The following is a 27,470-nucleotide window of genomic DNA, read 5'->3' on the forward strand; positions in this document are numbered from 1 at the left end:
GGAGTCCAACGATATCTGGAGGACTCCACACTGGCAACCCCAAATGTGAGACAAGTTAAGGAAATATGTATTAATGGCACAGTTGACTTATTATGTCAAGAGGAAAGGGGGGAAACTAAGTTGGAACAAATTTAACAAAAATTGGTATATGCTTTGAGTACTGCAGAAGCGGTATGATATTCAAATACACAACATTCCGCACACACCAATTTATATACAGTGGAACCTCGGTTTTCGAGCGTTTCAGAAGCCAAACGTTTTGGAAGCCAAACGCCAAAAACCCGGAATTAATTGTTTCCGTTTTCGAACGCGCCTCGGAAGTCGAACAGCTTCTCCTGCGTGTTTTTCTTTTTCCCCCTCAATGGATTTTGCCAACTGCCCATCGCTCCTCAGTTTTTGAACATTTTGGAATTCAAACGGCTTTCTGGAACGGATTACATTCAAAAACTGAGGTTCCACTGTAGTTTTATTGCTTATACATATTTTGTCTGAATAACAGAAATGTAAGCATGTATGTTACTGATGTTGTTCTAAAAGCATTTTTCTTTCCTCGGGGGATGTGCTTTTTCTAAGCTTGGCTTTTAAGTCTCGGAAACACCCAAGGACATGGTGTTTTTGCATATTGATGCTAAAATAAAGGGGGAAGACACGCTCCATTCAGTTACACATTTGTAAACTTATTCAGATTAGCACTCCATGCAAAATTTGAGTTTCGTTTGATTAGTTTCAAGGTAGTAAAATTATCTGGTTTTTCCCCCTTATGTAGCCCAAATGAGAATGACAAACTCAGTAGAAGCTGGATTGGCATTTAAGGGGTTAATGGAAACCTGCGGTGCTTTAGCAAAATAAAGCCAGAGCTGAGATTACAAACAAGGACAGATGTAGAAGGCCAGGTTTCCTCTGGTCCGTTTTCCCCTGTTTCCTGCCTGCAGCCTGCAGAAAAAGAGGAAGCGAAGTGAAGCTAACAATGCCCTACGTCATTCAGCTGGGGGGGGGGGGGAACAGGGGGGAAAGTTCTGCTAGACACAGTCGAGATTGAGCAGCGATAAATGGATATTCACGCACTAATACCCGAGAGCTTTTTAGAGCGCCTGGAAGAAGAAAAAAAGAGAGTGGAAAGTTGTATCCTTGGAGAGATGTGCACATACAGACACACACACACACACAGACACACACACAGACATTAGCCGTGCGCTAGGTAGCTGGAGAAGTCCTATTTCCTTTTGCAGATGTGCATGTAATCATGGCTCGTTGCATCAAAGTTAATTTACCTGCCCTGGGCAGATCGGTGGTGGGAGGAGAGAGTCTCCTGCCTCCCCCTTGGAAAAGTTTTGGCTCTAGAACAGGCTTCCTCAAACTTGGCCCTCCAGATGTTTTTGGCCTACAACTCCCATCATCCCTAGCTAGCAGGCCCAGTGGTCAGGGATGATGGGAACTGTAGTCTCAAAACATCTGGAGGGCCGAGTTTGAGGAAGCCTGCTCTAGAAAGAGATGCCTGGGAGCACGCTGGGAATGTGTCTTCCTCCCATGGCTAGGATGGGGAAAGCTCCCTCACCCAAGGCATGAGCGCTGGGACCTCTGGGAAAAGGAATTCCTCAGCCCAGGTCTGTGGCAGCTGGAGGGAGGGATGCTACAGAGGCACGTCTACAGCAAGCCTATTCAGAGAAACTCGGTTGAGAAACTGCAGAATTGAGCTTTGCTCTGAGAAACAAGTACAAGAATCACTGTGGTAAATCAGTGAAAGTACAGTGGTACCTCGGGTTAAGTACTTAATTCGTTCCGTAGGTCCGTACTTAACCTGAAACTGTTCTTAACCTGAAGCACCACTTTAGCTAATGAGGCCTCCTGCTGCTGCCGTGCCGCCAGAGCACGATTTCTGTTCTCATCCTGAAGCAAAGTTCTTAACCTGAAGCACTATTTCTGGGTTAGCGGAGTCTGCAACCTGAAGCGTATGTAACCTGAAGCGTATGTAACCCGAGGTGCCACTGTAGTATGCAGGCCCAAAGATCCCCCCCCCATGTGAAATCAGGGCAAGCAATGAAACATTCTAGCCACAAGTGTGAACAAATCTGCATAAACTTAATGAATCCTCTCACATACCTGGCGCATGTTAGCACTTCTAATTTGGCCATTTATTGCCCCTTGAGAGCGATGGGTTCCCTCCAGGAGACATGTTCCACTTTAATTTTAAAAAATGCAAACCCCCGTTTGCATTTCCTGATAAATCCAAGCTCAACCCTTGCTGGGAGCAAAAGTTACCCATTAAATCATGCGATCTAATTGGTTAAGGTGCCTGTGTGGCGGGAAGCCTAATTGCCATGACTCATAGCAGCTTATACCTGTGCCCTTTTATATTTAATGTCACCTGTGTCAGGGAGGACTTTGATCTTTAAAATTTGCAACCTGTGCAAGGCCAAAATCCCCCCCCCCCACCTTCTATTCTGCTCAATTCACCATGTCATAGTTGTGGCATCCCCAGGCTTGGTGCCCAGTGTAGTGGAACTGGTCACACTGCCCTAAATCTGTGTCTTACCTCTGCCCATCCAGGACATTAACAAGATCACTTTGCAAACGTAGGGACTTAAACCACTGTGGGGCTACCTTTGAGGGTGACCCAGAAACTACAACTAATCCAGAATGCTGCAGCTAGACTGGTGACTCAGAGTGGCCTCCGGGATCATATAACACCGGTCCTGAGAGATCTACATTGGCTCCCAGTATGTTTCCAAGCACAATTCAAAGTGTTGGTGCTGACCTTTAAAGCCCTAAACGACCTCAGTCCTATATACCTGAAGGAGCGTCTCCACCCCCATCATTCTGCCCGGACACTGAGGTCCAGCACCCAGGGCCTTCTGGCTGTTCCCTCATTGCAAGAAGTGAGGTTACAGGGAACCAGGCAGAGGGCCTTCTCGGTAGTGGCGCCCGCCCTGTGGAATGTCCTCCCATCAGATGTCAAGGAAATAAGCAGCTATCCTATTTTTAAAAGACATCTGAAGGCAGCCCTGTTTAGGGAAGTTTTTAATATTTAATGCTGTATTGTTTATAACACTCGATTGGGAGCCGCCTAGAGTGGCTGGGGAAACTCAGCCAGATGGACGGGGTATTATTATTATTATTATTATTATTATTATTATTATTATTATTGCTGGTGCCCATCCATTTCACAGCCTTTTCAGATACTATGTTCTGACAAATGGTCCTTGCATTGTCTCTTCAATTTCATTTATTCATCCCCGCCCCTTGTATTTATAACCTGGCTTGCTTCCAGGATGATGCCCATACATGCTACTTCCAGAGGGTCACCCATCCAGTCACTGACAAGACCCAGACTTGCTTACCTTCAGTCAGGTGGTGGCCTCATGTACCATCAGGCTATATCCTGGGACTTCTAGAAGTGTGTGTAGATTTCTGCTGTGCTACAGCCAATTACAGTGGTGCCTCGCAAGACGAAAAGAATCTGTTCCGCGAGTCTTTTCGTCTTGCGAAGCAACCCCATTAGCGGATTAGCGCTATTAGCGGTTTAGCGGCTATTAGCGGCTATTAAAGGTTTAAGGGATTAGCGGATTAGCTACTAAAAGGCTATTAGCAGCTTAGTGCCTTAGAAAAAGGGGGTGGGGAGCGAAAAAAAATCGCAGCAACTCGCAAGACATTTTCGTCTTGCGAAGCAAGCCCATAGGAAATTCGTCCTGCGAAGCACCTCCAAAACGGAAAACCCTTTCGTCTAGTGGGTTTTCCGTCTTGCGAGGCATTCGTCTTGCGGGGCACCACTGTATTGTATCATTGGTTTATTTGATGACAGGTTCCATAGAACCTTCATGATTGGAAAATAGGACAGAATGATATGGAATCAGAATAAATATCTGGATAACCTACCATCACAAGGGAATCAGTTGTCCTTGTTTACATGCAGTTTAGGAGGACTGCAGAAATCTCTGCAGAGCAGTTTTAAAGTGGCACATTTTCAGGTGCCGTGCAGGGAGTGGTGAATCATTTCATGGTATTCAGGCAAGCTTGTAGCTAAGAGGTTGAGCAGGGAGGAGCAATTTATATGCCCTCCCCTTAATATAACAGATTAGAAGTATAAACCATTAACCATGAAACAATAATATTAGCTACAAGTGGATCCAGCAACAAAATGTTGCAGGAAGAAACGTTCCTGCTCAGTCAACCGCCCTGGCCCTCCTCCACAATATTTCAGACCGATTTCCAATTAGGCGGTTGTATTTTGGGAGTTTCCCCATGGTGGGCTGAAATTAAAAAGCTTGATAAAAACCTGAAAAGGGTAGCAATTCTGTAATGATGGCTTCCTGGTTCATGGCAGTTGTAGTTGGTCATTATATCTGAACTGCTCAGACTATAGTTACTGCTTCCTTTTGCTTCCAAGCCAGAGAGGCATTGTGTGAGTCCCCATCTTCCTCCTCACCCAGATGTATTCCAGAGTGTTGTGGGGACCCTCAGTTTGGGGCATGTGGGTGGATAGTTCAATTGAGTGGGCAGAAGTCATTCTACTTGTGGAATGACTCCTTTGGATGCTGTGCCACAACTGGAAAGCCAGTTTGAAGCACCTATTCCAATTCTTGTTTGGAGACAACAATGGGTTAAAGCAGGGATGTAAGAGACCTGGCGCCCGGCAGATGATCGATGACAGCTTCCATAAGCTGCCTGGGGCTGGTAGGATGGAAGCCCACAGATCCCCCTTCATTGTGACAAGGCCATTTTACTTCTACGTATTCCCTAACCAAAATCTATGCCTGTGCACAGACTAACCTGTCTGTAGCACAAAAAGGTTGTGTTTTCCCCCTCGATCCAGAATTGTTCCTGCACATCCTCAATATGCTGCTTTCCATCTAGATTGATTCTAGATACAAAAGTGGGTGTGGTAACTTCAGGGATCAGCAACCTTTTTCAGCCGTGGGCCAGCCCACCATCCCTCAGACTTTGGGGGGGGGGACTATATTTTTTGGGGGGAAATGAACGAATTCCTATGCCCCACAAATAACCTAGAGATGCATTTTAAATAAAAGGACACATTCTACTCATGTGAAAACACGCTGATTCCCGGTCCATCCACGGGCCAGATTGGGAAGGCGATTGGGCCGTATCTGGCCCCTGGGCCTTAGGTTGCCTACCCCTGGGTTACTTGATAAGCCTTTGAAAACCCTTCGCTAGAGTCAGTTATCCACACCTTTTCTTCCCTGTACGTGCCCCAGGGGAATGAAGAAGGAAATGGTGGTTGTGATCTTGGCTTATATACCCACCCACAACAAAGTTGGGCAAGTGTGGACACCCCCCTCCCCCCCCCATTGTATGGACCTCCAACATCTGTTTACTTCTGTTTTCAAATGCACACACCATGTGAATCAATCTGCAATAAGTTTTTATTTTTGCAATGAAACCAGTTTCTCAATAAGCGCTTTTCAGAGACAAAAATATGCAATAGATCCATATTGTTTGTGGACTACAGAAAAAAATACTTGGTCTCCATTGATTCTTCGATAAAATGTTGCATGTACGTAGCCTATGATTGCTTCATGCATGCTTGAAAATTAATATGTGGATTTAATAACATAAGATGGTTAACAAGAATCATATGGGCAAGGTGCATTTTCAAATAGTACTTTTTTAAAAGTGACAGGGATTTTTCTTTGAAAGGATCTACCAGCAAAATGCTAAATGGATGCATTTATACAATTATCCTGATTTTATACTGCACCAAAAAAGGACTTCTCTGGAAACACTTAAGATGTGCATAAAAACATTGTGTGACATAATGAGCGCCTGGGCTTTACAAGTGCCAAAATATACATATAGTTGAGCCTAAAAATACATTTTACATAAACTTATATGGGTTTCCTCATGAGTCTGGAATGACTCCCCATGAACCTGTGCCCTGTCCCACACAGCAGCAATAAGTGTTGCATAGATGGGAATTACAGAATAGACATTCTTGCTGCTTAGAGGGAAATATTTAAAGCATTTTTTTTAAAAAAAAGAATGCTAGTGAAACAAGTGTGGGTAGGTGAGACAGACAGACAAATAAACAAACAAACAGAGAATGAAGTGTTAAATCTGTGGTGTGCATAAGGCAGAAACGAACCACCCTGCTACGGAAAGTCATGTAGCCACTCTCACTAGTTATCCAGATTATGTTCTGCCATAATGAGATAATAGTTGCTGATATTGATTAAGTGGTAGAGAGTTTGCATGCCTGCCCATAGTCAACTACTTTAGAGTTGAGGAATTGAGAGTGGGACAATTCCAAGCCGAGGTCCTCATAGCCTTTTTTCTCATATTGGTGAAATTGGAATAGTAGCAACTCATCTCAGAGGAGTCTTTGATTCATATCTTGTGATGTGGGAATATTATGTACCCCATGTCTTCCACAAGGCTGTTGCTGTGTGTGCACGCACCTCAGGTTAATAAACCTGTGTCTGTATGTGAGTCTGCATAATGCAGTTACAAAATTTCTCAAAAGAATTAAAACGTTTAATAACATAGAATGTGCTTTTCTAGTAAAGAAAAAGGGGTTTTAAAAATTCTGCTTATAAGGCTGCACTAAAGCCTGATAGGTTTGCAAACAGAATCCTGTGGGATGATTCCTTGCGCACAGCTTCATCTGGGACTTTGCAAGGAAGCGTTTGAAATTATTCAGTGCCAATGTGGAAGAGTTACTAGAAGACTCAGAAGTTGTGCGCCACCTAGTGGCAGATACAGAAAATGTGCACATAAGGCCACTTTTTATAAAAATAAATACAGTGGTACCTCGGGTTAATTATTGAATTCGTTCCGGAGGTCCGTTCTTAACGTGAAACTGTTCTTAACCTGAAGCACCACTTTAGCTAATGGGGCCTCCTGATGCCGCAGTGCAATTTCTGTTATTTCTGGGTTAGCAGAGTCTGTAACCTGAAGCGTCTGTAACCTGAGGTACCACTGTACTGTATTTCAAAATCTACAACAGGGCAATACCTTTATTGGGACCAGAGAAAATGTCACAGAAGTGTGGCAAGCTTCCAGGTTCTCCTGAACAACCTTCATCGGGTATTGTACACAAAGCAGAGGGAAGCAGAGAAGTACAACAATTAGGCTTAAGTAGTAGGCAAGTGGTTAGTTTGTAGACTCACTTCTAAGGTAGAGATTGTAGATATACAGATATTCTGAAATCACATTATTTAGAATGATCTTATATTTTAGACTGACTGGAAGAAGTATGTCTCCCTTTGAATATTACCTTGCTTATATATTGCTTTAACTGTCTTACTAATAGAAAGACAGTTAGAAATATATTGCTTTAACTGTCTTACTAATTTACTTTTTCCTTGTTGTATAAACAATAGATGCTAATTCTTTGTAGATCTTTGACATTTGCACAGATACGGGTTTTATTTATTTAAATGAGCTTTCCCTCTACATTGAAATGTTCTCTAAATGGATCACAAAATAAATAACTGCAAATAAGAAAATAAGAAAACACCAAGCAATTGTGACCTTATAAACCTTCCCCGTTCAACTTGAGGAAGGTTGGGGGTTGAGAAGAGGGTGGTACGTGTAAGAATATTGGGGGCAGGGTTTTTTGTGTGCCCCCTTTCCACTCTTAATTGAAGCATATAATATTCTCCAGAATTTCAGTACAAGATTGGTTGCGCACAATATAGGCACCTACCAGTCTCATCACTATTAAGTAATATTTGTGCAAATTACTCTGGTTGATAGTGTATATTGAACACAGCTGGTCAGATGTTTGAACCAAGACATTCACATGGTTTGTCACTTTAAAGTTTAAAATCAAGTATGGTTTAATTTGAACATGTTCTTTGCTCCTCTCTCGCTCCTTCCTGCAGGGGAAGAAACAAACCAGAGCCTGGCTTTGTGTTACATGCAGAACAGCACTTGTAGTTTGTTGCTGCAAAACAAATAGTGAATAGTAAGGCAACAACAACTATGTTGTCTTACTGTGCCTGTGGTTTGTTACAAGGAAACAAACCATGAGCGCTGGCTCATCACAAAAAGCTAGCATCTTGATTGTATCCCCCAGGCTGAAGAGAGATAGGAGCCAAACACCTGCATTTTAGCAGCATCTACCAGCTTGTTCACATTAAACCATAATTTATTTTAAACTAGGGTTTAAAATGATGTACAAATAGGGGCATCGTTTCATTCTGTTAGCAAAAAGTATATGTATGAAGTGGGATTATCTAGCTGTCTTCTGCCATCACAAGTCCAAATTGCACTGAAATAAACAGAATGGCTTTTATGCCATTGTGTTTTACAATTGCAGTGCTGTTTTTGAAGCAAGGAGCAAGAATTTGAAAAACTGATCTATAGCAGGTCCCCCTCCCTGCTTGAGTTTACTAGGTGGGTGGAATCAGTAATCTGGATAGGAGAAGCAAAGAGAAAAAGCACCACATGCAATGAAGAAGCAAGAGAGAAATGGTTTCTTAAGTGTCTTGACTTTACCGTAGCACAACATGGTTCCGGCTAGGTCAAGCCATTCCACCCGTCTACAAAATGAAAGCAAGCGAATACATATAAATAAAACCTTAGCAATCTTTTCAGGGCAAGGTAAAAACATTTTTATTTGGCAATACATTTCAGGTTGCTGTAAATCCTAGTTTTGCTCTTATTTTCTGCCTTCCTGTTATCGTTTGATATTATAATATGAGATCTGGTTGTATACCAGCCTGGAATCCAAATCGGATGAAGGGTAGTGTGTACATGTTTTAAATAAATAAAATATTATAAGATGTTATAGCAAGGTGCAGCATCAATGTACTGAAGATCCTAAGTTAAACTATAATATTGCATAATTCTTTATCATTTTTAAAAATAAAAATAACAATCAAAAAGAGTTATTTTCCTATCACTGTTCAAACTGTTTGCTTAGACTTCCTTGAGAAATGCCTTAAGTCTTAGCACTGAGATGATGGGCATGTGTATCTCTCTGCCCAGGTGTGAAGGGTGTAGTCCCAAAAATGTAATAGCAAAAAGGAAGAGAGGCTATGAAAGAGAAATATTACAACAATATCCAGCTCAGAACTGAGCGAACATAAGCCCAGCATTTTCTAAACAAAGTAAACTGTGAGAAGTTCTGGAAACAATCTGTGGCCTTTTCACTTTATGTGTACAGGGTGTATTCAGACATGTATTTGTCCCAGGAAAGCTGTACTCTGTCCATGTATAGGTGTGTTGACACCAGTCCATGTTTACAGGAACATCACTGTAACTTTGATGTTCTCTATCGCCATAGTATATTTTGCTTCCACCATCAACTTTATACAAAAGCAACAGCAGGAAAATGAAAACCCCAGAATTACAATAGTATTCTGAACACAGTCAGGACAGAAATAAGATTAGAGTTAGGCAGTCCCTTTGTGTCTACGCTTAGAGAGGGAGAGAGAGAAAAACCATGCAATGGCAGCCTGGATCCCATTGACTATTACAGAGGTAAGAGAGAGGGAGAGAGAGAACAATGGGCCATTGTGCAAAAACGGTAGCTTATTGGAAAATCCTTGGGACATTTGATATTCAGAATAAGATGTATCTCAGTATATGCTAAATGTGAAAAATGATATTTTAAAAAGGATGCCTCAATCCAGCATGGAATAATGCCAAAGCCCACTGAAATCAATGGGCTTCACTCTTTGCTGGGTTTAGGCTAGAATATTTCTCTCTCTCTCTGGAATATTATACTACAGGATTAGCAAAAAATGATAATTTTTACAGAATAATTTTACAATAGGGTTTATTGGGATATTTTAAAATGTGTTTTCTTCAGTATTTTATACATCCATTTTTTAATTTTGTACTTTCCTGTAGCACGTATAATTTCGTATATGATCCTACATAAGTGCTGTGGTTGAAACTAAGATGAGCAGGTTAGGCAATGTTTACATTGTCTCCCCCCTTTTTTCCTGTCCATTGCAGGCATGGAGAGTGCAATCACATTGTGGCAGTTCCTGTTGCAGTTGCTTCTCGATCAGAAACATGAGCACCTAATTTGTTGGACATCTAATGATGGTGAATTTAAGCTACTTAAGGCAGAAGAAGTGGCTAAACTGTGGGGACTCAGAAAAAACAAAACTAACATGAATTACGACAAACTGAGCAGAGCGCTGAGATACTACTATGACAAGGTAATTTTAAAAATTCTATTTGTACAGTGCTTAAACAAGAAAGCAAAGAGTAGTAATATGCTTGTTAAAGTTGGAGTGCTGCCTTTTGGCTAAAAAGAGCCCCCCCAAGGCTGCTCACAAAAGTTAGCACGAATACAAAATTCAGACAGTAAAATACCACTTCAGCCAGCCATATATATCAATAATATATTTTAAGGTCTTTATTTTTTTTTAAAAAAAAACTAAAAGCCAAACGCATCATTTTCCTTGCCTAAATGCAAAAAAGCAACCCCCTCAAAATGTCAAAAACAGTGCAGCAGTAAATTCCCCAGCAAACTGCCACCTAAAGGCAGGGCAGCCTACAGACAGTCTATAAGGAGGAAGCATTGTCAATCAGATTCCACATAATATATTATGTTAGGCTGTTGCCTTTATAGAATGTCAGACTCTTAGTCTGTTGGACCCAGAATTGACTACTCTAACTGGTGGTGGCTCTCCAGCTTCTCAGGCTGAGGGTCTTTCTCACCCCTGTTACCTCAGGGCCAGATCTTATCTCCTCTAGCACTTGCAGGCCAAATTTGACAGGAAGGTGGGGGCTGCCCACCTGTCAGTCACCTGATGCCACAATGATGTCAGGTGAGGGAGTGCTCTGAAGTCCCCCACAAGCAGCCAATCCCAGCTGGCCTCCTGATCAGCAGGGACAGCAAAACTTCCCTTGCTAGTGCATGTTTACGAGTGCACTTAAAGGCTCCCAATTGGTCACTGGCAGCCACATCGCCACCTGCCTCTCACCTGACATCACAAGGGGCTTCAGGTGTGACACAGGTGGGCATGGTTTGGGGGAAATGGACTTGTGGCTTAAGTAACCACGTCAGGCCCAAGTAAACCCACAGGCTACCTGATTTTTTTAACTTTAAAGGCCAGGAATCAAACCTGGAGCCTCCTGCCTCGTAGAGGAGATGCTGTTCACTGAGCTACTTTGTGAAAATACTAACGAATGTCACACTTGGTTTGCTGTTTAATGCAGAACATCATCAAGAAGGTGATTGGGCAGAAGTTTGTGTACAAGTTTGTGTCATTCCCTGACATTTTAAAGATGGATCCTCATGCTGTGGAAATCAGCAGGGAGAGCCTTTTGCTGCAGGACAGCGACTGCAAGATGCCTCTTGAAGGTAGAGAGCAACACAAGCATGGCTTGGCGGCCCTGAAAGGCGCAAGCCGTAATGAATATATCCATTCGGGGTTGTACTCCTCTTTCACCATCAACTCCCTGCAAAACCAGCCAGAAACTCTCAAGCAGATCAAAACAGAGAAGCTGGAGGAGAAGCTGGAGGGGCCCACACCTCTGGAAGAAGTCCGAACTGTTATAAGGTTTGTGACAAACAAATCAGACAAGCAAGTCATGAGGCCCATAGTGTCCCTGCCATCAACATCCGAGGCAGCCGCTGCTTCTGCTTTCTTAGCATCCTCTGTCTCTGCAAAAATATCCTCATTAATGTTGCCCAATGTTGCCAGCATCTCGTCAGCTTCGCCATCTTCCTCCCGGTCGCCGTCTCTGTCTCCGAACTCACCCCTCCCTTCAGAACACAGAAGCATCTTTTTGGAGTCCAGTTGCCAGGATTCTGATTCTCTCGAGCCACTGAACCTCTCGTCAGGATCCAAGACAAAATCTCCTTCTCTTCCCCCAAAGGCTAAGAAACCCAAAGGTTTGGAGATCTCAGCACCTCCAATGGTTCTTTCAAGCACTGACCTTGGCTCCATTGCCCTCAACAGCCCAGCACTCCCCTCGGGATCCCTGACTCCTGCTTTCTTCACTGCCCAGGTAAGACTTTGACAGGGGAATCCTATGCATGTTTACTTAGAAGTAAGCTCTGCTGAGTGTAGTGGGACTTACTCCTGCGTGTAGAGGATTGCCAACTGAGTTCCTTTTAGTGATGCCCATGGTCAAAGTGCCTTTTTTCCTCCAAGGACAGAAAGAAAAAAAGCAGCTTGTAGTTTATTAAGAATGTATGAGTCCTTTTTCTATTAAAATGTTCCTTAGATTAAAAATACAATCAAGTTACTTTTTTTAAAAAGCAATTATTACAAATAAAACAAATACAGCAGGAGCAAAAATCAGGACAGCATCAGTCAGTAAAATATGTAAAAGCAGTAATACATCAGCATAGGCGAAATTGAAAGAGAGGCAGTGTGGCATAATGGTTAGAGTGTTGGACTATGACCTAGGAAACCACGGTTTGAATCCCCACTTAGCCATGAAGCTCACTCTCTTCCCTTAACCTACCTCACAGGGTTGTTGTGCGAATGAAATGGGGGTGGGGAGAACCATGTACACCACCTTGAGATCCTTGGAAGATAGAAGTGGCATGCAAATGTAATCAATCAATCCATCCATCCATCCATCAAACACTGGGGAAATGAAAAGGTCTTAACCTGAATGACAGTAGTTAAATAAATAAATAAAATAAAATACAAAACCACTGGGGAAATGAAACCGTCCTAATCTGAATGACTGTAGTTCAGGCACCTCCCAAATCTTTGTGGGAAGGGTGTTCAAATAGGGGCACCACCACTGAGAAGACCCAGCTCAGTAATGCTCTGCCTTCCATGTAAATTTCATTCCTGTATTAACAGCTTTCCAGGTTGGATAACTCACCACTTCCAGCTATCTGCTAGAAACCTCTGCACATGTTCCTCATGACGAATTTTGCATAGCATTGGGGCTTACAGGCACATTTGCAAAGTGGAGATGCTGTTGAGGGCACTGCACACACACACACACACACACACACACACACAACAGAGACAGAGAGCAAGAGAGCAATCAAATACATGTAAACCCACTATTGCCCATCTGCTCTCAGTTAGGCTTTTGCTTTTCTTCAAGCCAAATCTTGGGTGGGTGTGTTGATCTTGCTGGAGAGCTGGGAAGCAAGAGATCACACCCCTCCACAACAATTAGGCTTGAAAAAAGCCTTCTAAGAAAGTGGACACTTTAGATGCCAGGAAATCTGGATGCTTCCATGAACAAGAGGCCAGACTGTCCGTCCCCCCCCCTCCCGCCCTTTTCAAAGCTAGTCAGCAATCATAACCTTAGAGTGGGATAGACCGTTAGCAGCTTAATTACATTTTGTAGTTTGCTGGCACCGTGGCCTTTCTCAAACAAAATATGAAATGACATGTTTAGGTCAAGCTGTTTTCTTTAATCATAAAGTGGTTTTGCGGTATTCAGAATAAAAAAGGCTGACTCCTTAAGGGCAGAATGAGTGTCTATGCAACTGTCTCTCCCTTTTGCATTAAGCATCAGATGGGCTTTAAGTCTGGAATCCTCTGTCACTGAATCCCAGGCATCATCTGCTTACATTAGCCATTTGGTAACAACAGAAGGTTGGTGCTCCACACTAGCATTGAAAGGTACACATTGTGCTAGTGAGAAATGGGTGCTCTCTTTGTTGTCTTTGGGAGGTTGTTGATGGAAATCAGTTGCAGTCCTCCTCTTCCTTCACTGCCATCTTGCAAGAGTCATGTGTTATTCAGTCCAGCATCAGTTCAGAAACTGCTATTTTAACATGGTAACGTGAATATGTATTTTAAAGCAGCATTCTTTTAAGTATTAAGATATGTACAGCCTGGTCCTTTCTGGAAACAACTGAAGACACTTTAGTTTTGTTGACCTTTTCTGGCTTGATGAAAAGGTGTCTCTGTCTAGTTTTTAAAAATTAACCTTATTAATACTCTAAAATGTCAGACAAACTAACTCTCTGCAGGGAACACAGACACTGCACCATAAAGCATCCATTCTTTAAATGTTAAAACACGTAATAACCTGGCTGGGATGTTAGCCCATCACATTCCAAATCTACCTCTTTTGGGGTTAAAGCCGCTTGGCTGGGACAGATGGGAATTGTAGCCCAAAACATCTGGATGGCGCCAGAGTAGAGAAGGCTGGCTTAAAAAATGCTCTTTGCTCAAACCTTGTATAGAACAATAGGATTCCGACATTGTGCTGATGAGGGAGCAGAGCTTAGCCAAAAGACATGTGGTAGAACAGTTAACACTAAGCAGCGATCAACTCGGTCTATGATGCTAAAAAAGGAAACCTAGTTATTTTGGGTATGAAAGCCTGAGACTTTGCAGTTCTTTTAAAAATAAATGACCTGACAGTTGCTTTCTGAGCTGTGGGCTGCTTGCAAAAGAAATCTCAGATTTATTCATTCATGAGTCATGCTGCTGAAAATAGCATTTGAAAATCGACACAGGCCTAGCTAGGTAGATTTGGGCTACAACCTACTAACCTGGGCGCAAGTTCCATAGAGTTCAACAAAATGCATCTCGGTGGAAACAAACACAAGATTGTGCAGGAAGCTTCAGCAGGATGGCTGGGTTGGTCTGTTGCAGCAAAAGCATCAGTCTTCCAGCATGTTAAATGCCAGTTCATAAATTGTGGCATAAGCTTTGAAATGGACTCTAGTCCATGAAAACTTGTTGTAATAAATGTGCCAATATTTAAGTCACCGTTTAACTTTTTGTAGTTGTAGCTGTAAAGTGGCAGCCCTATATACTTTCTTGGGGAGTAAGTCCCAGTGGCTAGGAGATTTCATAGTTGCATTCTGTGGGGTCTTATTCTGTCATCCTACAGTAAATATACATTTTATGGTAAATATACCATTTATGGTATACAATTATGCCCACTTCTACTCTTCTTCAAAGATTAAAAGTGAGAACAATGTCTGATATTTGTGGAAATTTTTGTTGCCTTAGTTTGGTAACTTCCACCTCCACCTAAATATACATTTGTGGATCATTGCAAGTACTCCATGTGAGCTAAAGATGACAAGCAATGAGGAAGAACCACAGTTCAGTGGTAGAACATATTCTTAAGGGTCCAAGCTAAATCCCTCATCATGTGATAGGCAGTATGGAGCTGTCCAGAATATATATGCAGCATGGGGGGGGGTGAAGCAATGTTCATACTTTTTTTTACCTTCTCTGTTAGAAAACAAAGTGCCTTCTCATTCTCAGCTGGGCAGATGTATCATGTGATTGTGGCAAAACAAAACTGAGCACGATGAGGCAGTGAAACTGCTTCCTTATTAAGAAAAGAGGTACTTTGCTCTAGAGTGATGTCATATCCTACAAGGGACACACTCAGCAACATTAACATGAAGTGTTAATAAACAAAATAACTTGCAAAGTAAACAAGCAGAGGAAAGGAGAGTGTTATGCTCAAAGATAATAATAATAATAATAATAATAATAATAATAATAATATCATCAGCCTAGAGATTCTGCCCTGGCCAAAAAGCAAAAATGAACAAAACAGTAGTGATTTTTGTCATGTATTCTGAAGCAAGGGCTGATTTAGTTTAGACCTGTACAGCTTCCTTATTCCAGTTGTTTTTTCATGTGTTAGCACTTAAAGTGGCTATAGAATATGCAGAGTACATTGGTTTTGCTCAGTGCTTTGGACTCACACAGTAAAGCTAGACCCAAAGGATTGCAAACATAGGAAGCTGCTGTATACCAAGTCAGGCCAGCGGTCCATCTACATCAATTTTGCTTATGGTGACTGACATGGCCTCTCCTGGGTTTGAGAGACAATTTTCCCCAGCCTTAGCTGGAGGCGGCTGGAATTGAACCCATGACCTGATGCATGCAGAGCAGTTGTTCTGCCGCTGAGGTATGGCCCCTTCCCCTAAGGGGAACTGCCATGAGGAGTGTCCTGCAAATGCTTAGGTGTCCACACAGTGTGATAATAGGCAGATTCTATGGCAGTTCATGTGCTTTTGCTTACATAAACACAGCTTTGGATCGCAGAGTGATCTCATGTGAGACGTAGAACAGCCCTTTTGTGAGGAGAAGGGCATATTTGGACCCAGCTTCCTCTCTTTCTCCATCATTTTCTGCTCATAGTTCCCCTTTCCAAGAAGATGCAGGTAGAAAGAAGTTGCATAGGGATTCACCCAGAGAAAGCACAGTACGTGCAATGACAATTCTTCCACCAAATCCCTGTTAAAATGCTAATGTTAAAAATCCCAAGGTTCAGAAAGGAAAACAGTTTCTAAGCACAAAACATCTCTCTGAGAAAAAGCTATGGGGCGAAGCAACGAGGAGGGCCGCCCCTGTAACATTCAGGCTGGCAATGTGAGTCAAGACATGGCTAAGCCAAAGAGTAGATGAACGTCGGAACACACGTCGTGTGTCTTTTGTCTTGCAGACCCCCAATGGATTGCTGTTGACCCCGAGTCCCTTGCTTTCTAGCATTCACTTCTGGAGCAGCCTCAGCCCCGTCGCTCCTTTGAGTCCTGCCAGGCTGCAAGGACCAAACACCCTGTTCCAGGTAGGTTGGAGCAATGACTCTGCTCTCTGAGGTGGCGCTTTCTGGCCAGGTAGCCAAAGGAACCTTTTTGAGGCTGGGGGTGGAGGCATTTCCATTCTGAAAAGAGGTAACATTAGATGTGCAAAAACAATACCTTCTCTCAGGAAAGGAGCTTCAGTAACAGGGGGAGAGACAAAGCAATGAAGATGCCAAAAGGCAGGAACTTTACACATTGCACTGAGGGAGGTTTACTGCTTCTCTGGAGTCAGCCTCCTAAAGGGGCAGGCGATTGCTATCACTAGGGCAGCAGCAGAGGTGGCTTCAGTTGATAATTATAAGCCAAGCTGAGATAGCTCAGTTGGTAGCACATGAGACTCTTAATTTCAGGGTTGTGGGTTCGAGCTCCACGTTAGGCAAAAGATTCCTGAATTGCAGGGGTTTGGACTAGATGATCCTCGTGGTCCCAACTCTCAAATATTTTGATTCTAAGTCCCCCCTCTGTCATAAGTTAGTGAAAACAAACGTGCCAGACACCTTGATGATGCCTTGATGAAGATGTTGACCCAGTGTGCGGCACCTGTGAAAAAGGCAAAAATCCTTGCTAGGGATCATTAGGAAAGGAACTGAAAACAAAATTGCCAATATCACAATGCTATTATACAAAGCTATGAAGCAGCTGCATTTGGAATACACTGTGTGCTGTTCTGGTCGCCTCAACTCAGAAAGAGGTTCAGAAAAGGGCAACCAAAATGACCAAGGAGATAGAGCAACTCCCCTAGGAGGAAAGATAAGATGAGCAAAAAGGGACACAATAGAAATGTGTAAAATTATGCATATGGAGATACTTTGGGACATCCAACAAAGCGAAACGCTGGAGGATTCAGGGCAGATGAAAAAAAGTACTTCTTCACACTGCCCATAGGAGGCAGTGGTGGCCACCCACTCAGAAGGCTCTGAAACAGTAGACAAATTCATGTAAGCATGGTAGCTGCTGGCCATGATGGTTATGTTCTGCCTCCACTGTCAGAGGTAGTATGCTTCTGTATACCAGTTGGCCACACAGTGCTGAACTGGGTGGGCCATTGGCCCGATCCGGCAGGCTTCTCTTATGTTTTTCTGGCAGCTCTGATGTTTCAGCCAAAATATGTCAAAGAGACTGTACGTCAAAACTTATCTGTGCATGGGAAAACAGAAACACCCCCCACAAAAGAACATGAAGATTTCTCAAGAGGATTAGCATGCCCTATCTGAGGCTGTGTTAAGGGAAGCTGCAAGAACAGTTTAAAATCACAAGGATTAAAAATGTAGAGAAAGCGCTCATGATTGCAGCAAGGGCATCTTGGCTCCATGAGTACAGTATCATGTGGGGTTTCCCCCCCCCCATCCCTATTTTAAAAAGGGAGAAATTATACTGGGTATGAAAATGTTAGCACCATCACCTGGAATTTGGCTTCCTTGGCTGACGCAGGAAAACTACACTTACCAATAACAGGAAGGAGTAAATTTATGTCAGGGAAGCACCTGGAGCAAGCAAGGAAGATGTAACTGCAGGGTTACCATGCCGTTGAAGTGAGTGGGGGCTGAGATCACCAAATTCCTGCCACACCAGGCACTTCAATGTGTCTCCGTAAATTCAGCCTATAAGAACTGTAGGCTTTTTATTAAACCTCTGTAGCAGCAGTGCTGTGGTATGCTATCTGCAAATATTCAAGTTTGTGTTGTGCTACCTTGCATTCCCATCTGCATTCCTGGATTTAAGGATTTTTTCATACAAAGAAGACAAGGAGTTTTGCTGAAATTCGGGTATCTGGTTGCAATATACCTGCTTCTCATGTTCAGGTCAGAGTCCTGTTGCAAACGTCTCTAAAAACTGGTGGCTTTGTTTTTGTTTTTGTTGCCTACTACAGCCATGCAAACATGCTTGCATTCTTTCATTCCACCCCTTAATAAATTAACAATTGTGTGCTTGTACAAATTGGTGTGCTCAAGGCATTCCCACCAAGTATAAATTCCCTCTTTGTCCTAGTAAATGTTTTTCTGCTGAGTGTGTGCACTCGGGAGGGGGGGGGGAGAAACCACACACCCCTAAGTGACACTGGGTAGTGTTTAAGCAGAAATGGAAGTTGGGGAGAAGGTGCTGCAGGGAAGGAGTTGTGGGCTATTCCCAGGTTGTCAATATACAATGCACCTCGTGCAAACCAGATTCATATCCAGTATATACTGCAATGCATTATGTGAAATAGTCCAGTGTTTTGTAGATCGTCGTTGTACAGGCTTGATCCTGACTCTAAAATGCACACAAGGAGAGGGAGAGGGAGAGAGGAAAAAAGTTTGGAGTATATGCGGCACTAGATACAGAGCATTTGGAAGAAGACACTTGCCACCAAAATCTGGGAATGGACCCCAACTTGTGCAGCACAGCTTCAAGACCTAGAAAACCCCAAATATCCAACTCATATCCTCACTAAGCTTCAACAACTGTTCTGACTTAGAACACAACCTGCTTTGTAGCAGTCCTCCTAGGGCTCTCTTTCGCCTCACACGAACTCCCTTATTTTTAGCATTTCATAATTTTGCACACTTGATTAGAGCCATCCAGCTAGGATCAGACAGAAGCACCCACAACTTGCCCTGTAGTGAGAGCCAAGTGCATCCAGCACCTATTAGTGGTAACTGGAAGTGAAAAGGGGATCCAGATCCGTCACATCAAGGGCCCTGATTTGACTAACGTGTGGTTCAGAGAAAGGCCAAGATGACAAATCTATTAGCATAGGAAAAGTGTTCTTCCCAAGAACCAAATAAGAAGTGGCAACAGCCGCTGAGCCTGAACCTGATCTAACTCACCAAGGATTGGACTCGTTTCTTTCTTTAAAGGGCTCACTGCGCTCACTTCCATCTTCACAGGTAAAGCCTTTCCCCATCAAGGGTGCTTTGAGGGCAAAGTACAGCACTGCATATTGTGAGAGCAAGTTTTGTATCCGGGATAATATGTGGATGGGCAGAGTGCTGAAATCTCAACTAACGTTCCGGACAGGAGTTACAAATTTTGTCCACACATAGGATGCAGATTTTCTCCTTCCAAAAAAATATATTGAGATGGGGGGGGGGCGCAGATATCAACACTCCAAATAAGCTTGGTTTACCTTTTTTCAAGGTTTTCCTTATGATCACCTTTTGAGGACATACTTTATTTATAAAGCTTAAGCCGATAGTGTGCTTTGGTGTACAAAAAAGGGCTGGAAAGCGACAAATAGGGGAATTCCAGTGCTGCTCAGGTGATTTCAAGAAACTTATGTATGTGTGGGGGGGAAATGCAGGTGCTGTTACAGAAAATTAAGACACACTATTCTGGCACACAAGCCAAAGGAGTTGGACTGTTGAAACTATTTCTCTTAAGTTGGCATACAGGTAAAACAACTTCTGTTTCCCAGCAGATGGGCGAGGAGAGTCCTCCATCCAGCTTACTTCACTGGATCAGGTTAATTGGTAGAGCCTCTTGAGGAATGTAATTAACTTACTCCAGGTTTGAAAGCTTGGAGTATAATTAGGGCAATGAGAGACTTGTTCAAAGCTGCAGTTCAGTCTGCAATAAAGGTCTAAAACAATAGCAGGGAAGCACGGCTGGAATTCAACTCAAACATCCCAGTGGCTGATGTCGCTTTGCAGCCAGAATCCATACCATTGTTTGTTTTGCATATTATTTGCCCAGTAGTTGCAACTGAGCAGTTCCAGGGAAGAATCTGGGACCCTTCGTGTCAGGCAGTGCACAAACACACAAAGAGAGCTCATTCTGAAGAGCTGGGACTCTGACAAGACATGGCAAGTGAAGGAATAAAGACACAAAGCTATGGTTGATTGCAGGATTAATTTATTAAGCAAATCAGAGCATTTTGCATAATTGCAGGAAGGCTGAACACGTATGTTCCAAATGTCTCTATTTACAAAAACCTATTAGAATGAGTTGCTGGAGGTTCCTTTCTTCTTCTGCCCCCTATCCCTGAGGGTTTCCTGAAGTTAAGTATCTGACTTGGGTCGTCGCATCTTGTTTCTAATGCCCATGCAATTAAATCCATGCACAGCCTGCCATTTCACATGCTTGGTTGATTATAACATATTACAGGACAATTACATTTTTCTAGCGTACCTTTAGCAAAAACAACACCCTCGCTTCTTTTAAAACAGTACAGGACAGACAGTTGTAGAGTAGAATTAGAACAGTGGCATGGAGGTGAAGAGCTTTCGACTACATTATTTTGGGGTACACATGCTCCCACAGTCACTCTACTCAAGGAAGTGTCCCTATTTACATTGGTGAAACAATAAAGACTGTGCCTGAATGGTGGCTGCTTGGGGTGCAGTTAAGATGCAGGCTGTGCTTCTATGAGAGGTGGGTTGGAATTAAAAGTGGATGGGACTCCCCTTCTCTCTCTCCCCCCCCCCCAATGCCCCTTTCCCTTCCCCGCTCCTTGCCATCTGCTTGAAATTAGGCCAAGGGCTGCATGTGGCTTAAGGGAGTACAGGTTGCCCATACATCTTAAAATTATTTGGTAAACTTAAAAAAAAAAAGCATTTATGGTTTAGAGTCTAGCGTTATCTCTGGATTGAACCTTAATGCACATCTCAAAGACAATAAAACATTTCTCATTTGTTCCCCTTTTGCAGTTTCCAACTCTGCTCAATGGTCACATCCCAGTGCCAATTCCCAGCTTGGATGGGACTTCTTCTCCAGTTCTCCTGTCTCCAAATGCTCATAAATCCTGATGTCTCAGCAAATTAAAGGACTCAACTCACAAACTGGATTTTACACAGCCATTCTGATGGGTTTCATTTTTCTGGTGACACTGGGAGGACATCATGAAACCCTCTTTTACTATGGTTTGCACTTTTCATTACATGAATGATCTACTTGTATGATGTTTATTTAGCATTTTTAAACAGTGTTTTTTTTTATCAGAATCTGTTGTGCATTAAAATGAGTTATAATTTTTTTTTATATCCTTGCTCTCCAAGTGTTGAACACTGTTAATGAAGTACTTTTCTTAATAGATTTCAAGACAATTATCTAAAGGATGTGAAACTTTTTAATCCTGTATTTCTGCATATTATGCACCATGCTTGTATAAACTATAACCGGCTGTGCCTTCTTTTGCATAATGTTATATAAATGATTTATATATTTTCCAGTATTAAGGTAAAGGTTGAAAAGGAACCAAGTATTGAACAGCCCCTTCCCCATGCTAGTATTTCAGTATTACCCTTGCGGTAGGCCATATGGTGCAGTGTATTCATGTAATTTTGAATTAAGTGCTTTCCAGTTATATAAAGAATCCTCCTATTTCCTTGCTGAACTGTGGGGCCATAATAAATATTTTGGCCAGTAAGTGTGTTTAAGAATAGGACACTATTTAGATATAGGTGCTTCAATTCTTCTCTGTGGTAAGAGGAACATGGCCTTAAATATTTACAATGTATTTTAGGGACATTCTTAAATTAAGAAGATATAGCCTTGCTCAGTGCCACTCATTTTCATGTATTCATTGACTGAAGAAACTAATCTGATCTTCATTTTCCTGACCATACTCAAGGTATTGTACCTTCTAAGTTAATTTTTCCAGGACTTTGAAGCCAGTGGCTCCCGTTTCACATGGCCAAAGGCTTAAAAAACTAGGCAGTTTTGGACAATTTTAAGAAGAGTTTCTAGCCCTCATGATTACATTTTTTTAAAAAAAGTCTGTGAGCGTGAGAGACATACAATACAAAGTGTAATGTGTTCAGTAACAGGTTACTACAGAAAAAATATTACTGAACGCTGTGATTTAATAACACCAAGGTGTTTGTTCTCCTCAGAAAGCTAAAATACTGAAGACAGAGAAATAGAGGTTGTGTCACTTTCTAGAATATCATGACTATAGTTTCCTGAAGGTGACATACAACGCAAAAGCAGAATTAAATAAGTCTGGGTGGCATTGTATAAAAAGAGCATTGTGTCCAGGAGCTGTATTCTGGAAAGTATCTCATGCATGCATATTTTATGAACATGTTAACTATATCTAAACACTGAAAATATTTAGATTAAATGAAACATCCCAACCTATGTCATGTTCCCAAAGTTCATTTGAGAATTTATATAAACTCCAGTTCTACTCTACACAAAGCCTACTTTAATAAGTCAATCTAACTTGAAAAGCGCTGGTTCCATTGATCGAGAAACAGCTAGACACTCCGGCAGAAATAATAAACTGTTGGTCTTCCAGGTTGTGAAACTGAAGCCTGTGTGTGCTTTTAAATAAAAATATGAATAAGGAATACTGTCCTATAGCTGGTTCCCACTGCACTTTATATCCTCAGGAATGTACCGCAGTGAGGTATATCATTTATGCTTTCTGGAACAGCATTTGCTATTTGAAGAGAGCGCCACTAATCATGCCCCCTCCATGTTTTCACAGTATTGTATACGCTCCTCTACATCTTCCAGCAATCCTCTTCCACCTCTGCAAGAGGCATCATTTCCAATTGCCAAAGTTATCAAGCTCTATAAATGGAAAGCATATCACTGCTGAATACACTCTCACACACTAAATTCTATTTGCCATTTATAGTGGGATTTGGATAGCACATTTTTACACACTGCTTTTACGTAGAGTCTTACATTGTGCTTCTAAAATTATGTTCCACGTTAATTTCCAATATTGTGGTTTCCAGTCTACCATTTGTTGCAAGCAATCAAAACAGCTATTAACGACCTCTGTCTTCCAGGTTTATAACATAGGCATCTTGTAGGTATAGTATATGCTTAAATTCTGGAGGAAGATGGAGCTTGATAAAAGAACTCCCCAAATCCTGACGTTTTAATGATTAAAGACGAAGCATAATCTGTACAACAGGGTTGGCCTTCCAGTTGATGCTAAACTCCATTATCCTTGACCGCTGGCCATGATGGCTGGGACTGAGGGGAGTTGGAGTCCAGCAACTAGTGGCGAGTCACAGGTTCTCTATCCCGGCTTTACACTTTTCTGTGTTTGATTATATAAAACAAGAACTATCCCACATCTCAGCAATTTTAGCCGGAAAAGCATAGCAGGGGAAGAGTAAGACAAAATTATTTCTTTTTCAGAGCATTCTAACATACCAACTGTGAGCCTGGTGATTTCCAACTAAGAAGGTATAGCAGGAAAAAGCAAACACAGACCAACTATTCTGTATTAATGGTAATTTTATATTAAGTAAAGAGCAGAAAGCTGAACACAATGGAAGGCACATACCAGTACATTAAACAGTTCTGTGCTGGTTCTCTTTCTCTCAGGTGGCAGGACCAAATATCAGTGTGCTGACAGTGCAAGACTTCATTCTTCCACTTTTTCATCAAATGCAGGCTAGGTACTTTAGTGAAGTCCCTTCCAGGTCAAATGCAACAAGATTAATTAAATCACCTGCCCTCTGTCTTTTCTAGCTATTCTTAAGTGGCATTATGATGTCAAAAGATTTGCCCTGTAGAAAAGTTATAACCGAAGCAGCCTTCCGTTTGATTTTCAATAAGAACTGGGATCACACACTTCCTTTGCAAACAACCATGGTGCTCTTACTACTTGATGTCATCCGCTCTATATCCCTCTTTAGCCATTACCTGTGTGAAAGCAGAGTAGTGAGTAGAGAGGAGGCATGCTTTCCCTAACTCTTGCCCTGATAGCATTGGGTACTCTTAAGTTTATCTGCAATTATTTCAGAGGCTTCTCTACTCATGAAAGCTCACCCTGTGATTTAGACTCTTGGAAGATCACAGTTCTTAAGTTGCAAGGGGAGCTTCGACAAGTAAAAAAAGTAAGAATGGACCTGCAGCCCTTTTGTATTCACTCCCCTGAACTGAAGAGGGCTTATGAGTTTTGTAAAGACCAGAAAATGAACATTAAATAATAAAGTGCATACCCAAACCAACTTTAATTCTAATCTCAATTCCTTAAATACAAGTCAGTTGAAGTCATACTACTAAGCTTACTGCTCTTTCTAAATGTCTAGTGTATTTCCAAAAGCCTCGAAATGCCGCACTCAATTTTGTGTCTCTGCTAAGGCCCATGCTGTTTAACTACCATGTGCTGAAAAGCACTGGGTTTCTCTAGAAAAGTTGTTTGTCCTACAATGAAACAAGTGTGTGGCCTCATTGGATGATGGAGTATTTATCAAGCAACTTATTAACAGCCCTATTTACCTTTTACACCTTCATTGGGAAACGCCCCCTCAACAAAAGATGTAATAAGACATCAGAATTTTGCATGGTTTGTGGCAATATGCTACAGCAGAAGAACAAGAGCAGATCAGCAGCTCCGCTTAACACACCAAAAAATTATTTTTGTAGGGTTGCTGGAATTTTGTGCAGCAAAACACATAAAAGTGAATGGCACACCTACCTCTTCAAATATTTAGGGATACAGGTGTGTCTATGTGCTTGCTGTGTAAAACACCAAAGTACACTGTGCACTCATGTTTTCTGCAGAAAGTGTGGCGCTCTTATTCTCTGGGCTGGACAGAAGTATACAGGGCGACACAAGAACAGCCACAAGAGAATGTGGTTCTGCATTAATGTGTCAAAGTGGATATCATTTAATAACATTCATTGCTGGCATTCCATTAAGGTAAAAAGGTGTCTTTCTCCCTTCTCTTGGGGATAGTGTACATCATTCAGAATCATGCAAGCGAAGTAAAGCTGTGAAAGTAAGTTGCAAATAACTCTTTTCCCACTCACATTATGCAAGGGCTTTGCCCCTCTGAGTGAAATAGATGTGTTTTTCGCCATAACCTTTAAATGTACCCCATAATTCAAGTTCTTTTATACAAGTTAACACATACTGTGGTCCAGAGAAGGTCAAGCACATGAGAAAACTGTTTGCAATTACAAGTTGCATTTCTGAAGATCTCCTTTAGTGGCTGGTATGATGGACTGAGCAACGTAGAAACGGCCCAAAATATCCATTTAGCTACGGTATTCTGCTTTCCCAAAACAAATGTCCTCTACACTTCAGAAGTCCTTTGATTGTTTTAATACACTCTTTACATTTGTAAACATTGGAATATCTTCAAGTTATCTCCTTAACCTACCTCACAGGGCTGTTGTGAGGATCAATAATATTTGTACAATTCTTTAGAAAAAAAATAAAAGATTACATATGCAGCAAGTAGCATTATTAAGCATAAAGCAGAACCCAGTAAATATATGAGAAACCCTAGATGTAATGTGTAATTGAAACATACTATTTATTCCCATCCCCCTTTTATGTGTATTAATAATTCTCTCAATCCCCTCTCTGCTGGCTGTGAGGATTTTTGTTTTGAAATCCTCTCTCTCTCATACCTGCATTTTAACTATTGAACGTACGATTCCATTTTGGGTACTTTATACTCAAAAATCCCTCCCATTCTTTCCACCTGAACACCATCCATTAATGAGAAAAGAAAATGTATTTGAAAAATTATCCAAGCGAAGAGAGAATTTTGGTGAAATTCCCATGAACAGGGTGCAGGCTTTTTATGACTCTTACCTCTGAAGTGACCACGCTCAGGGGAAGCCATCATGAGGTAACTGCTCCATCATGGGGCCTTTTCAGATCAGAAAGTGTAGGTAGCCAGGGAAGGTACAGAGTGCTGAAGAATTGTTTACTGGAAAGAAAAATATATACATCCTCCTCAGAAAAAAAAGATCACTCAAAAACCTGACACTGACTGAAATTCTAAAGTGCTCTGAGAATGAGGCAGAAAAACAGAAGCCCCTTTTAACACAGCAAGAAAACTTTTGAGAAACCGGAGGGCAGATTTTTCAGCATACCACTACTTTATGTACAATAATGAATGAAAAACTTCATCAAAACAGAAGCATCACATTCTTTAAAACTAAATTGTAACCAGACCTTTTGGGATGACATGCATACTAGTGTCAACAGGAGCAAGAGCGTTTTCCTGAAAAACAAAAGACAGCTCCTGAGGTAAAATGGACATTCAAGAGTCTCGGCTTTCATTATAAGAACTGTTGACCCCTGAAGACTGACAAGTCCAAGTATAAAATGCAAGCAGCTCAATAAGAAACAATAGGAAGGGAAATAAAAGTCTAAAAGTTTGTTTTTCAGTTTGTTTTGTACAAAAGTGTGTATCATTATTTCAAGTTTCTCAAGTACACAGAATGCAAATTGGCATCCAATGCATTAAAAAAAAATTGACACATAGATTACAAGCAAACAAAATAGGCAGGTTAGACTTCTCTCATGGTGTATTTATTTCCAATTGATTTGCCTTTGCTGAAACTGACCCACTTTTTATTCTACTCCTGAAGTGGATTTTGCCCTTGGTAACCAGAGACTGAACAATTTTGCCTTGCTTGGTATGAAAGATAGAATCACAGAATTGTAGAGTAGGAAGGGACCATGAGGGACATCTAGTCCAACCCCTGCAATGCAGGAATCTTTTGTTCATCGAATACACGACTCTGAGCTATCCCAGCAACTTCATGTTAAATTGGAATCTACTGTTACGTTTATTACTGACATAAAGTAACCAACACATAACCAGCTACATTGAATTCACCATGCTTTGTACAAAACCAGTCCTTGTAATTCTGACGAAACTTATGCCTTGGATTCAGAAACAGTGAACGCAAAAAAAAAGTATAGCCTGGATCGGACATGTTCCTGGCAGTGGCGTAGCGTGCGTTGTCAGCACCCGGGGCAAGGCAAGTAATTTGCACCCCCTAACCCGTGGATTTGCGCCCCCTAACCTGTGGATTTGCGCCCCCTAACCCTAACCCCCAGATGTTGCGCCCGGTGCGGCCGGCCCCCCCTGCATCCCCCACGCTACGCCACTGGTTCTTGGTTTAATAAACAATGGTTTGTTGGATCTGGAATTTACTGCATGTTTGCATTCTCTTGCTTACTGTTGCGCAATCCACCTCCACTTGCATGTCCAGCTTAATACAATAATTCCTGTTTTTTCAAGCCACAGTTTGCTGAACTAAGGTGTCTGAGTGCTCTGGTCTGAGTGCTCCCTATAAACCAGGATTGGAC

The 27,470-nt window shown here is 41.9% G+C and overlaps 2 protein-coding genes across 2 annotated transcripts in view; both read left to right on the forward strand.

The window, feature by feature from the left end:
- The window catches only part of ELK3 (ETS transcription factor ELK3), a 45,966-nt gene extending 20,375 nt beyond the window's left edge, over positions 1-25,591 (forward strand). The window contains exons 2-5 of the mRNA XM_083401076.1: positions 9,922-10,130; positions 11,137-11,931; positions 16,327-16,449; positions 21,091-25,591. Coding sequence (XP_083257202.1) covers positions 9,924-10,130; positions 11,137-11,931; positions 16,327-16,449; positions 21,091-21,189 — 1,224 coding nt within the window. The 5' untranslated portion in view covers positions 9,922-9,923 and the 3' untranslated portion in view covers positions 21,190-25,591. The remainder of the gene's footprint in view (positions 1-9,921; positions 10,131-11,136; positions 11,932-16,326; positions 16,450-21,090) is intronic.
- SNRPF (small nuclear ribonucleoprotein polypeptide F) overlaps positions 1-27,470 on the forward strand; it is a 228,166-nt gene that overhangs the window by 120,576 nt on the left and 80,120 nt on the right. The window lies entirely within an intron of this gene.

The sequence above is a fragment of the Podarcis tiliguerta genome (assembly GCF_965153285.1).
Source record: "Podarcis tiliguerta genome assembly, chromosome: 10".
Lineage (NCBI taxonomy): Eukaryota > Metazoa > Chordata > Lepidosauria > Squamata > Lacertidae > Podarcis > Podarcis tiliguerta.